Here is a 12,872-nt window from a genome sequence, read left to right as displayed (position 1 = left end):
AGATAACTAAAATAAGTAGAATAATAAGTAATTAATAAAGTGTAAAGTTATTCTTTTATTTCAAATTCATTTACTAGTGTTAGTATAATGTCATCAAACCTTAAGGATAAGTGAGTATTTTGTTAACATGTAAGCGAATTTTTATCAAACGTCAGCGGTTTTATACATTTTCCGTATTATTAATTTGTTTTTTAACTTTAGAAAGTAACTTAAAAATTTACTTTTCAAAGGAGAAGTAAAAAAGAGTAAAAGCACCATACTTAAACCGCATAATGGTACTTAAATTATATCATTTTTCAAGTTGATATTTTTCGTCATAAGTAGTACTTAAACCATATTTTGTTATCCACAGTAATACCTAAATTACAATCATTATCCAAATTATCCTAACCATAAAAATCTATTAACTAATCAATATTATGTTACCCAAAGTAATACTTAAATTATAATCATTACCTAAATTACCCCAACCATAAAAAATTTTCTTAGCTAATCATTTTGTAACGTGACTTTTTTAACTAAAAATTAAAATAAAAGTTAAATATTATTTCTATAAATTTAATAAAAACTTATAAACAACCACGGAAGTTAAGTAAGATGGCGATGATCTCTCCTACCTTAATCAACGATCGAGGGTTCAATCATCGCTTTGGGTATGGAGCAACTTTAAAACTCGTGGCCAGCATCTAACCCCTTAATGGATCTATAAAATGTGGAGGATTAGTTACTAAGTTTGCTTCTGGTAGATACATTGAGAAATAATAATAAAAACTTATAAAATTCATTTATTTTGTTCTTCACCAAAAACTTCGGTGACGAAAATTCAAGATCTCATCGGAAAACTCATCCAAGCTTAATTTTTGACAATAAAACTCAAATTTCAGCATGCTTCTTTTCCAATTTCAAACCTCGTCTTTGTTCCTTTCTTACACATATTCAAAACATATGTATATTTTACATAAAATAATTAATGCGGGTGAATATCTCTAATGAAAAAAATCCCAAATAGATCATAAAATCTAACTATTATAAAGAAGCAAAGAAAGTTATCTAACAATGCATTAAAAGAGAAGAAGTGCGGGAAAGGAGAGAATATAAAAAAAATTGAAAAGTTTAATTTAATTTAATTTGTTTTATAATATAATATGATTTGATTCTAATCTTTTAAGTTAAAAGTACAAAATGATTGATTAAGAAATTATTTTTAACTGTTGAGAATATAATTTAGATGTACCACTTTGAGTAATAAAATATAATGTAATAGAATATAATGTAAGCATTATTTATGAAAAAAGAAAAGTTTAAATAATAATTAAGAAAAAGTGATATAAATATATATGATTTAAGGATTTAATTTATTAAATTTGGGTTGGAAAAAGATGGAGTATATGGATGGATTGTGCTCTAAGTAAATAAAAGACAAATTCCAAAGTTGTTCATTTTACAGTGGACAACAAGATTCACACTTATAAATCACCCATGGGAGCAGTTCATTAATAAACCAACAGGCAAACACCAAAAGACACGCAGAGCTTAACAAAGCTTAGCTTCAGCATCGGATATGGAAATTTGTAATGCAACGACGGAGCGTGAGGCCGCATTCTTATCACAAGACCTGTTTGACAAAGCCATGAGAGGCCAATGGACGGAAGTCGTGGAGATTTACAAGGGACACGAGAAAAGCCGAGTAGCGGCGCTGACGGCGTCTAGGGATACGGCATTGCATTTAGCAGTGTCGGGTGGGAGAGCTAAGGAGGTGGAGCAGATGGTGGGAAGCCTGGGCGAAAAGGTTTCGGAGATTTTGCGGCTGAAAAACGACAAAGGGAATACAGCGCTACACACGGCAGCAGAGTTGGGAGATGCGTACATGTGCAAACGCATAGCTTCGAAGGTTCCTGATCTGATTACTAACTGCAACGAACAGAATGCGACACCTCTTTTCTTGGCAGCCCTTTTCGGCCACCAAGAAGCGTTTCTTTGCCTCCATTTTCTTTGCGAAGGAAACCCCTTGGACGCAGGGAGTAGGAAGCCTAATGGGGACACATTTCTTCATGTCGCACTTCAAGGGGAATTCTTTGGTAAGATTTTCTTTTTCTTTTGGATTAAGGAAAATATGAAGATAAACTTAGTTGTACTATAAAAAAAACATGTTTAATAATAGATTTTAAAATGGGTGTTAACTGTTCAGTTAGAAATTCCTTTTGTTGATCAAGTGATGAAAATGATCTAACTATAAGAAATGATATTGAATTTGATGCATAGGTTTGGCATTTCAAATCGTTCGCATATATCCAGAGCTTGCCAAGGATAGGAACGAAGATGGATTTACTCCCCTCCATATTTTAGCCACCAAGCCTAACGCATTTAAAAGTAGTTGTCGGCTTGGACTGTTTGATCGGATTATCTATTGGTGTAAGTAGTTCATTTCCAAGCATGATTGCTTTTCGACACAAGGACATTCAAAAAGAATAATGTATTAGGGTTTGATTTGATTTCACACGATGTTGTAGGCATAACAGTGAAAGAAGTAAAGGAGATAAAAAACGACCCCGAGGCCTACTTGAAAAGGTTTGATGGAAGCAAAGAGCCTTGGTATCCTGAAAATTATGGAACCTGTGCTCATTTCTTTCACATGCTATTTGGTGTTGTCTTTTATGGATTGCCTTCATTGCAAAGTACGTTTCTCCACTTTTATATTTTTCACGAAATGAATATTACTATAACACTTTTCACCAAAAAAAGAAAATTCAACCCAAGTTTAAGAAAAATTTATTTGCATAAATTTTATCACTATTTTATAAATATAATTTTAATATTAGTACATATGAATTTATTTGAGTTTGCAGACATTAGGTCTACGAAAGTGAGTGGCTTCCAAGCTGATGAAGAGAAGGGTAGAAACAACAATCATGGTAAGCATCATTGTAACCTGGGAAAGGTTTAACCACCATCGTTTTCTAAAAGAAGAAAGTGAAACACAAGACAGTAATGTTAATTATTTTTAATTTTAATAATTTTATATGAATTTTTATTAAATGCCATTCAAATTATGTTGAAATTGTTAAAGACATTACATACATTTTATTTCGGTTGAAAAATATTGTCAACAACCTTTAGATCTAATCAAATTTTATGTGATATAATTTAAATTGAAAAATTTAAAGAAAAGTGAAATATTGCCATGTATAAAATTGAAAAAGAGGGTGTGCACAATAAAGCTTCAATAAAAGTTTCAAAAATATTTTTACAATATTTATTTTTCATTAAAATTTTCATTTTAAATCATGTTACATATCTGATGTGTAATTTAACCATTAAAATAATTATTTTAATAATAAAAGGACCTAAATCATATAACCTCAATAATTTAGGAATATTGTAATTAGAGAGTTAGAGGATTAACTCTAGAGAGGGTATGGGTTTGATTAACCTTTGTGTATAACCATAAAATTGTCTTTAATGCTTCCTTTGTTTTAATGTTGTAATCTTTAGAAGATAAAGGTGAATCAAAAGACAAGGAAGAGGAAAAATACAATCTCAAGCAACGCTATGTTCCACCCAATTATGCCTCGATTATCCTATCTCTTAAGTTTTTCCTGAATTTGCTGCTAATAGTTTTGGGACATGGTTAGTACCCTTTTTTTCCCCTTAATTGTTCTTATATTTCTTTTAAAACTACTTTACACATTTGATTGAGTTTTAAATATGAGTATATTTAAATTTTTAAGAAATTTCATGGTGAAGGGTAGGCAAGTCCTTGACCCAAATCGAATATTGAATTTAAGGCTTTTGTTAAGCAAAATTTTAGAATTCATGTAGGCTGCACATATTGAATTTGAGATGATGCAGGGTTTCACAGAATAAAGAAAATCATAATAAAGAAAGAGAGACACACAGTTGCACTGCAAGTCATGAATGAATTAGTGAAGACAGCTTCTCCATACAAATTTAGTGAAAGAGAGACTACTGACATTCATTTTGACCCTCGCATTACGGGGGAGGCTCAAGGTGTGGAGGCTGAGACAGATAAGAAGACAGGTACGTGTCTCCAACAACACCAACATGCAAACCTTGGCCAAAAATCCCTATCAGCTGGAACCCAACACAATGAAGATTGGATTTGTTGTAGTTAAGTGTATTGGCTCTTTGTCCATGCATATTGATGCTGTAAATCCATAACAGGTTGCTCCAACAAGGAAGGGACAGTCACAGTGGCACCAATGGAGAGCTTTCTTAAAGAATACAGGATAATAGGGTCGGTGGATTCTAAGAGCTCAAAGTACTCGGTGAAAATGGCATTTGAAAAGAACGTAATTCTTAAACAAAAAGAGACAGAGACACCTTTCTTGATAGCAGCAAAGATGGGAATCACAGAAATGGTGGAAAGTATTTTAGACAAGTTCCCTGTTTCTATTCAGGACTTGGATGCTGATGGCAAAAACGTGTTGCTTTTAGCAGTGGAGAATAGGCAAACGCATACTTTTCAGTTCCTAATCAACAGAGAAACCCCGTTGCATGAAAGCATTTTCCGAAAGTGGGATCATCAAGGGAACAATGCATTGCACCTTGCTGCCAAATATGGAGAATATCGTCCTTGGCTCATTCCAGGATCTGCTTTACAAATGCAATGGGAGCTCAAGTGGTATAAGGTATATGTTGTAGACCTCTATTATTGAATTGTCTTTTGCTTTCCTTTTTTTAATCGTAGTTCCATTGGTATTGCAGTTTGTCAAGCGATCCATTTCAAAGCATTTGCCTATTCATTACAAGTACAACAAGAAGAATCAAACCCCAAAGCAAATCTTCACGGAAACACACAAATTGCTTGTCAAAGACGGCAGCGCATGGCTCACGAAAACCTCTGAATCTTGCTCACTCGTAGCAGCATTGATAGCCACAGTAGCATTTGCAACATCAGCAACTATCCCAGGTGGAGTTAAGGAAACCTCTGGCACACCAGTTCTTGAGGATGAGCCCGCATTCTCTGTGTTTTGCATTGCATCCTTAATAGCCCTTTGCTTCTCCGTGACAGCCCTGGTATTTTTCCTAGCAATTCTGACTTCCCGATTCGAAGAGAAAGATTTTGCTTGTAAATTGCCTTGGAGACTCGTTATCGGCCTAACAGCATTGTTCACTTCAATAACTGCAATACTAGTCTCATTTTGTGCAGGCCATTTCTTCGAACTTAAAGATAGGCTAAAGTTTGCAGCTTTACCTATTTACATAGTAACATGTTTGCCTGTTTCCTTCTTTGCACTTGCACAGTTGCCCCTCTACTTCGATCTTTTACGGGCAATCATCAAGGATATCCCACAGCGTAGTTATAAGGAGTTTACTCAATAACTAAATTGCTTAGCATTTTTCATGTTTATCGTCAACTTCATTGGGTGTTTCTTAAGAGATAGTATAATAAATTTTGATATGTATGCTACTGCTTTCTTGTAATGTTACCAAATTGAATTCAATACGAATAAACTGAACTTTTTGAAGTTTCCTAATATATTTAGAAATGTTTTCATATCAGATCTCCGGATCTAATAGAAGCATTTTGTTGGAACAATGGCAGCTTAAACAAGCAAAACATATGAAACAAAAACATAAACAAACAGGAGCAAGAGTAGCAAAAAGAAAGAAAACGTGGGAGAGAAAAGTAACTGAAAAAGTTCTACATTACTTGCATTCAAATTGAAAAATATATACATGGAAGTTACATTGTTTGACAGTTACCTAAACAATTAACTACTCCCACTAATTGACTAAAATTCAACTTAATTGGTACATGAAGTAAGCTGAAAATCAGCAGCCATTACATCCATCATAATCAAAAGATCTACTAAATTTGATTTCAAGTTACAAGTCAACTTGATTACATTACAAAAGAACAAAATGAAAAACAAAAGAAATGGACAGCTTCTTGATTCGACTCCAAAGCTGCTTGCTGTAACTGCTTCAAGTTGGTTACCTGTTGCATTGCAGTCCATTGCTCAACACTCCTTCTTGGACTGTAGGCAACAAATTCCAATCGAATCCCTTAAGAATTCAAATCTAATTGTACTAAGAGGCTTTGTCAAAATGTCAACCAATTGATCTTGTGAGCTGCAATGTATGAGGCTCACTTCTTTGGATTGTACAACCTCTCGAACAAAATAATACTTGAGCTTAAAATGTTTGGTTTTGCCATGAAAAACAGGATTTTTGGAAATGGCAACAGCTGATTGGTTATCCACCAAAATATCAGTAGGCTCAAGTTGACTTTCATTTAAATCACAAAGTAGCTTTCTAAGCCAAATGGCTTGACTCACTGCTGCTGCTGCTACTATATATTCAGCTTCAGTAGTTGATTGAGCCACTGTCTGCTGCTTCTTGGAGCTCCAGCAGAAAACTCCTGAACCAAGTGTAAAGAAGTAGCCTGAGGTACTTCTCATATCATCAATTGATCCACCCCAGTCACTATCTGAGTAACCAGTTAGTTTCAGCTCATTTTCTCTTTTGAACTGAACTCCAAACTTCAGAGTGCCTTTGACATACCTGAGTATCCTCTTAGCTGCCTTCAAATGAGTTGTATTGCAGCTGTGCATGAACCTAGACAATAGACCAACTGAATGCATAAGGTCAGGTGTGGTTGCTGTCAAGTAAAGCAAACAACCAATTAAGCTTCTATACTCCCTTTCATCAACCTTCTCTTCATTTCCAAAGCTGCTTAGCTTTTCTTCCACAGCTAATGGAGTACTAACAGGTTTGCAATTTTCCATATGAAACTTAGTAAGAATTTTTGAAGCAAATGCATTCTGACTAATAAAAATCCCTTGATCAGAGTGGTATACTTCCATACCAAGGAAGTAAGTCATGATTCCCAAGTCTGTCATGTCAAACATGTCTTGCATATTCCTTTTAAACTCCTGAATCAAATCGACCCTGCTTCCAGTCACTAATAGGTCATCCACATATATTGAGACAATCAGCAAAGTCTCATCTTTGGACTTCTTTATAAACAATGTTGGGTCACTCAAACTTTTCTCAAAGTTGAGCCTTGACAAGTAATCATCTACCCTGTCATACTAGGCTCGAGGAGCCTATTTCAGTCCATAGAGTGCCTTCTTCAGCTTGTAAACCTTGTCCTCCTTTCCTTAGACTTTAAATCCATCAGGCTGATCAACATATATCTCTTCTTTCAGGAAACCATTCAGGAAAGCTTATTTCACATCAAGTTGATGGACCCTCCACTGTTTCTGTGCAGCCAAGGCAAACAGAAGCTTTATGGTGTCTAGCCTTACTACTGGAGCAAATGTCTCCTCAAAATCAATCCCAATCTGTTGGCTATACCCTTTTACCACAAGCCTTGCCTTGTGTTTGTTCAAAGAGCCATCAGAATTGAATTTGGCCCTGAAAACCCATTTGACACCAATGATCTTCTTCTGATCAGGTCTGTCCACCAACTCCCATGTGTCTTTTTTGTTGATCATGTCCATTTCAACCTCTATAGCCTTCTGTCAGCTCATGTTCCTTGCAGCTTCTTCATAGCTTGAAGGTTCAACAATGGCTACATTGCATCTCTGATAGATATCAGCAATGGATCTAGTTCCTCTCACAGGAGCATCATCAACATTGGCATTACTGACTTCACTTTCTGCCAATTCCAGATTGTTGTCAACTTGATCTTCTTCAAACTGAGTTGTGTCTGAACCATCAAGACTCCAAAACCTTGTTTCATCAAATTTAACATCCCTACTCACCAAAATCTTTTTGGTTGAGGGATCATATATTCTGTAGCCCTTTTTGCAGCCACTGTAACCAACAAATATGCCTGAGTAGCCCTCTTTTCAAGTTTGGTCCTTCTTTCTGCAGGTACTAGTACATAACACATGCAGCCAAATATTCTTAAATGAGAAACAACTAGTTTAAGGCCATACAATGCTTCAAAAGGATTCTTATCCTTCACAGCATGTGTGGGCAACCTATTGAGCAAGTAGATTGAGGTATTGACTCCTTCAGCCCAAAAACTGCTTGGGAGCTTGCTTTGAAACAACAAACATCTGGCCATGTTCATTACTGTCCTGTTCTTCCTTTCACACACTCCATTTTGCTATGGAGTGTACATTGTGGTCAACTGGTGATGAATTCTAGCCTGCTCACAAAGCTTCTGAAATCTTTCAGACAAGTACTCAGAACCATTGTCTGTCTTCAAAGCCTTAATCCTGCAGCCTGTTTGATTTTCTGCCAAAGCTTTGAATTTTTCAAACACTTCAAACACTTCTGACTTCTGTTTCATGAAGTAAACCCAGCAAAATCTGGTCAAATCATCAACAAACAGTATAAAATACTTATTGCCATTCAATGAAGAGGTCTTCATTGGTCCACAGACGTCTGAGTGCACCAACTCAAGTCTTTCTCGAGCCCTCCATGCTTGGTCTACTGGAAAAGGTAACCTTGCCTACTTACCAAGCTGGCACACCTCACAAACAGATTCACTGACCTCAGCTTTGGTCATGTCTTCAGTCAAGTTCATTTTGTGCAGCAAGTACAATGTCCTGAAGTTAACATGGCAAAACCTTTTATGCCAAAGATCAGTATTGTCAACTGAACTTACATAGGCTCTATTCTTAAGCTGGTTTACATTTAACATAAAACACTTGTCTGCCATAGGTGTTGAAACAACTTCTCTGTGATTAACATCACTAATGACACAAGAATCATTCTTGAAAACTATAGAGTAGCCCCTTTTAACCAACTGACCTATACTCAGTAGGTTCTGATCTATTTCAGGCACAAATAGAACATCAGAAATAATTTTGTTACTTGAGTCTGTGTTTATCACAACATCCCCTCTGCCTTTAGCTTCATTTAAATTTCCATTACCTATCCTGACCCTCGAGACATAGCTCTTGTCAAGGTCCTTGAACAGGCTCTCATTAGCTGCCATATGGTGTGAGCAACCACTGTCTACAAGCCAGCTACATTTGCTGTTGGCTGCAAAACATGAGGCAGTGAAGACATGCTCTTCCTGAGCTTGAAGATCTTCAGCAATCTTGGCTTGGATAGGCTGAGCTTGTGCCTTTTCTTGATTTTTACAAATCTTCTCATGGTAGCATATTGCTTACAACTTTTGCACTGGAGATCTGGTCTGTTCCAGCAATACTTCTTCAAGTGATTAGTTTTCTTGCAGTGAATACATGGTGGAAACCTCCTTCTGCCTGCATCTCTCTTTGCTTTGTCATTCCTTTCAAAACAAGGCTTCTTGGCTCTCTGATTTGAGCAGAACCTTCTCTGGTCTTTGCTTGAAATGCACCCTCTAGATTCCCTCCTGTCTGCTAGCTCTCCTTTGCTCGAGTGCATAAAGTGAGTTAACCAACTCAGACAGAGAAATAGTTGTGAGGTCCCTCAAGTCCTCCAATGAGGAGATTTTTTATTCAAATCTCTCAGGAAGGGTGGTGATCACTTTCTCAACAACCCTGTTATCACTGAAATCCTCTCCAAGAAGTATGATATTATTGACAATAGCCATGATTCTATCAGAATATTGCTTGATAGATTCAGACTCCTTCATTTTTAAATTTTCAAACTCCCTTCTAAGATTAATGACTTGTTGCTGCCTGGTCTTGTCTGATCCCATAAACTCTTCCTTCAGTCTGTCCCAAGCTTGCTTAGGAGAGCCACAGGTCATAATGCGAGTGAAGATCACATCAGACACACTATTTTGTAAACAGGCCATGGCTTTGTGCTTCTTGGCTCGTTCCTCACCATGCTGCCTAATCTGAGCAATGGTAGGATTAGCTCTCAGTGGTGGTGGCTCAACATCACTTTCAACTACACTCTAGAGGTCAAGTGCTTGGAGATAAGTCTTCATTGTAACTACCCAAATGTGGTAGTTATCTCCAACAAAAACTGGTGGTGGAGGAGGTGCAAAGCTCATGCTGCTAAAAATAGATTTGATAAACTCGGATGCTTGCTTTTTAAGTTTGTTTCAGGAAAAAAAGAAAAAACTCAAACAACAACAGAGGTCCTCAAAGACAGGAGGATCTGATTACCATTTGTTGGAACAATGGCAGCTTAAGCAAGCAAAACATAACAAATAAAAACATAAACAAACAGGAGCAAGAGCAGCAAAAAGAAAGAAAACGTTGGAAAGAAAAGTAACTGAAAAAGTTGTACATTACTTGCATTCAAATTGGAAAATATATACATGGAAGTTACATTGTTTGACAGTTACCTAAACAATTAACTACTCCCACTAATTGACTAAAATTTAACTTAATTGGTACATGAAAGTAAGCTGAAAATCAGCAGCCATTACATCCATCATAATCAAAAGATCTACTAAATTTAATTTTAAGTTACAAGTCAACTTGATTACATTACAAAAGAACAAAATGAAAAACAAAAAAAATGGACAACTTCTTGATTCGGCTCCAAAGCTGCTTGCTGTAACTACTTCAAGTTGGTTACCTGTTGCATTGCAGTTCATTGCTCAACACATTTATAGATATTTTATAGAAAATAAAGAACTCGAATAATTCTAGAACCTGACAAAATTCACAGACATACGAACATGGGGAATTGGCAAACTACATGGCAGGCCTAACCAAACAACATTACTAAAATCCGACACTAGAGTTTACTTACTGATTACAGCGTTGCAGATCAACAGCGCATAGTTTAAGCATCATTAGACAGTGAATTGAGTATAACTTGAATCCCATGCTGTGGTTGAACTGTGATACGAGGTGTGGGTGAGTGAACATAGGCAGGAGAGAGAGAAATGGTGAACATAGGCAGGAGAGAGAGAAATGGTGTATCTTTGTAGAATCATGGAAAGAGCAGTCTTTGTTTCATAGATTGCAAAGGTCATCCCGACACAAGCTTGAGGTCCCATTCCGAAAGGAATAAATGCAACCGCATTGTACTTGGTAGCTTTCACGATCCCTTTCTCGAACCTCTCCGGTTTAAAAACATGGGCATCATCTCCCCATAACTGAGGGTCATGGTGAAGTGCCATGTTTGGGATCCAAACATCTACTTTAGCAGGCAAGACTAGCTTTCCCACTTGAACTTGTCTTCTAGCTCTTCTTACCAACCCATTTATGGGAGCATACAATCGTAGAGTTTCATTAATGATCATGCGCATCTGTTTGCAAAAGTTATATTTCAGCTTCATTTAAATGAGAAACAATAATACAAGTACAATTAAGCTATCAGATTTGCTTACGATTTTGATTTTGGCAAGGACTTAGGAGTGTGGATTTTGGCTACCAAATATCTCCATCACCTCTCTTCTTGCTTTGTCTTGCCAATCTCTATGGATAGCTAAAACCAGCACTGCCCAAGCAAGCAAGGCATTAACAGTTTCTTGTCCAGCAAAATAAAATGTTTTGCACTCATCAACCAAATCTTCCATTAAAATCTTGTTTTTTTTTCATCCGGACTATTAAACGCTTTTACTAATATTCTCAGAAAATCACTGCCGAAGCTCTCTGCTTCTCCACTCGCAACTTTATTTTCTCTTTTCTTCACAATCTCTATCACCAAATCTTGTATTTCTCTAGCAAGTTTCTCTGACTCTACGTCATCGTCAGTTTTCTAAAACTTGCTGCAAAATCAAATCGATGTCAACAAACAGTAACTATTATGTTTATTCACAAGGCTAAAACTCGAGAACTTACATGTACTAATTTCCTTAACACTCAACCAACATAAACAAACATACCTGAGGATTGAAATCCTAGACTTGTTTGAATTGCGGCTCACAATATCTACGAGCTTCTTCAACATGTAAAAGATCTTCTCTCCTTCCAAGTAACTGCTACCAAAAGCTGTTCTTGATATGACTTCTGAAGTGAACATTCTATATTCTTGGAACACTTCGGTCCAGGGATTTAATTGCAGTCGCAGCTGCGTTTTCGATCGCGTTGCGTTTATTACGGTTGCGGACATAACGGATGTTATTGCAGCCACTACGGGTATCGTGGTCGTGAATTTTTTTAAAATTTGAACAACTTATTGTAAAACATAATAATTATAATTATAATTATAAAAAGTCACTTTTAATGATTTTTAGAGTGTTTTCTAACACTTGTAAACTTTTATTAATATGATATGAGAATACAACTTTTATAATCATTAATTATTCTTACATTTATTTACGAATTTTCTAAGAATGTTATATTAACTAATAACAAAGTAAAAAAAAGAAATATTAAATGTTATCATATTTAATAAGTTTGAAAGTTTTAATAGATAAAATAATTGAAAATTCATACACGAGAGATGTCTTCAATATTTCTTGATGACTTTGAAGATGGTGAAGATATAAACATTCTATGCTTTGCAAAAGGAAAAAAGAATAGATAAATGTATAGATTCTCATTAATTATTCGATTTCCTACCACTTATTCTCACTCTCATTCTACCTTCATATATAGTTTAACATGCTTTGATTCTTAATTATCTTTTCATAAAATATACTCCATTTATTTATCTAAAGATATATTTTAAATGCTTTAATATCATCAAAATTAAGAACATTAACAAAAGTTTTTCTTTAAAAAAAACATACCTTACAAATAATGGTAGTGGTACGATTTAGTTTTCACCAATTAGTGGAATGACGAGGAAGATCAAATCATTCACCTTCACTTTGAGAGCGTTCTTGACTTGATTCTCTTGGCCTTTGTCCAAAAATATATCCAAAAAAAAAACATTTTCACCTTGGTTTTCATAAAATTGATATGGAGGATATACTTGAGCAGGAGGATACATGAGAGGTGGAGGTGGGTGATACATTGGTGGTGGAGGATGCATTTGAGGTTGGTATGACACACCTTAATTAGGAAATGCTGGATAATAATCATATGGTTGTGGATAACCATGTGAAGGTT

The 12,872-nt window shown here is 35.7% G+C and overlaps 3 protein-coding genes across 3 annotated transcripts; 1 reads left to right on the top strand and 2 right to left on the bottom strand.

Moving 5' to 3' along the window:
- The first annotated feature begins 1,513 nt into the window (after positions 1 to 1,513).
- On the top strand, positions 1,514 to 5,498 carry LOC105777679 (hypothetical protein). The gene is made up of 8 exons (XM_012601045.2): positions 1,514 to 2,078; positions 2,263 to 2,412; positions 2,511 to 2,675; positions 2,847 to 2,912; positions 3,493 to 3,627; positions 3,850 to 4,038; positions 4,183 to 4,649; positions 4,726 to 5,498. Exons 1-8 carry the CDS (start codon positions 1,562 to 1,564, stop codon positions 5,341 to 5,343), a joined length of 2,307 nt encoding a protein of 768 aa, XP_012456499.1. The 5' UTR covers positions 1,514 to 1,561; the 3' UTR covers positions 5,344 to 5,498.
- A 3,905-nt stretch (positions 5,499 to 9,403) lies between these two features.
- On the bottom strand, positions 9,404 to 9,910 carry LOC128033934 (uncharacterized). Its single transcript, XM_052622434.1, has 2 exons — positions 9,854 to 9,910; positions 9,404 to 9,811 (listed from the first exon to the last, which is right to left on the bottom strand). Exons 1-2 carry the CDS (start codon positions 9,908 to 9,910, stop codon positions 9,404 to 9,406), a joined length of 465 nt encoding a protein of 154 aa, XP_052478394.1.
- Positions 9,911 to 10,663: 753 nt separating this feature from the next.
- On the bottom strand, positions 10,664 to 11,392 carry LOC128033933 (cytochrome P450 CYP749A22-like). Its single transcript, XM_052622433.1, has 2 exons — positions 11,264 to 11,392; positions 10,664 to 11,122 (listed from the first exon to the last, which is right to left on the bottom strand). Exons 1-2 carry the CDS (start codon positions 11,390 to 11,392, stop codon positions 10,664 to 10,666), a joined length of 588 nt encoding a protein of 195 aa, XP_052478393.1.
- Between the last annotated feature and the right edge of the window lie 1,480 nt (positions 11,393 to 12,872).

This window comes from Gossypium raimondii, chromosome 10, assembly GCF_025698545.1.
Source record: "Gossypium raimondii isolate GPD5lz chromosome 10, ASM2569854v1, whole genome shotgun sequence".
Lineage (NCBI taxonomy): Eukaryota > Viridiplantae > Streptophyta > Magnoliopsida > Malvales > Malvaceae > Gossypium > Gossypium raimondii.
The sequence above is the reverse complement of the archived record's forward strand: the minus strand, read 5'-3'. Positions and strand labels throughout refer to the sequence as shown.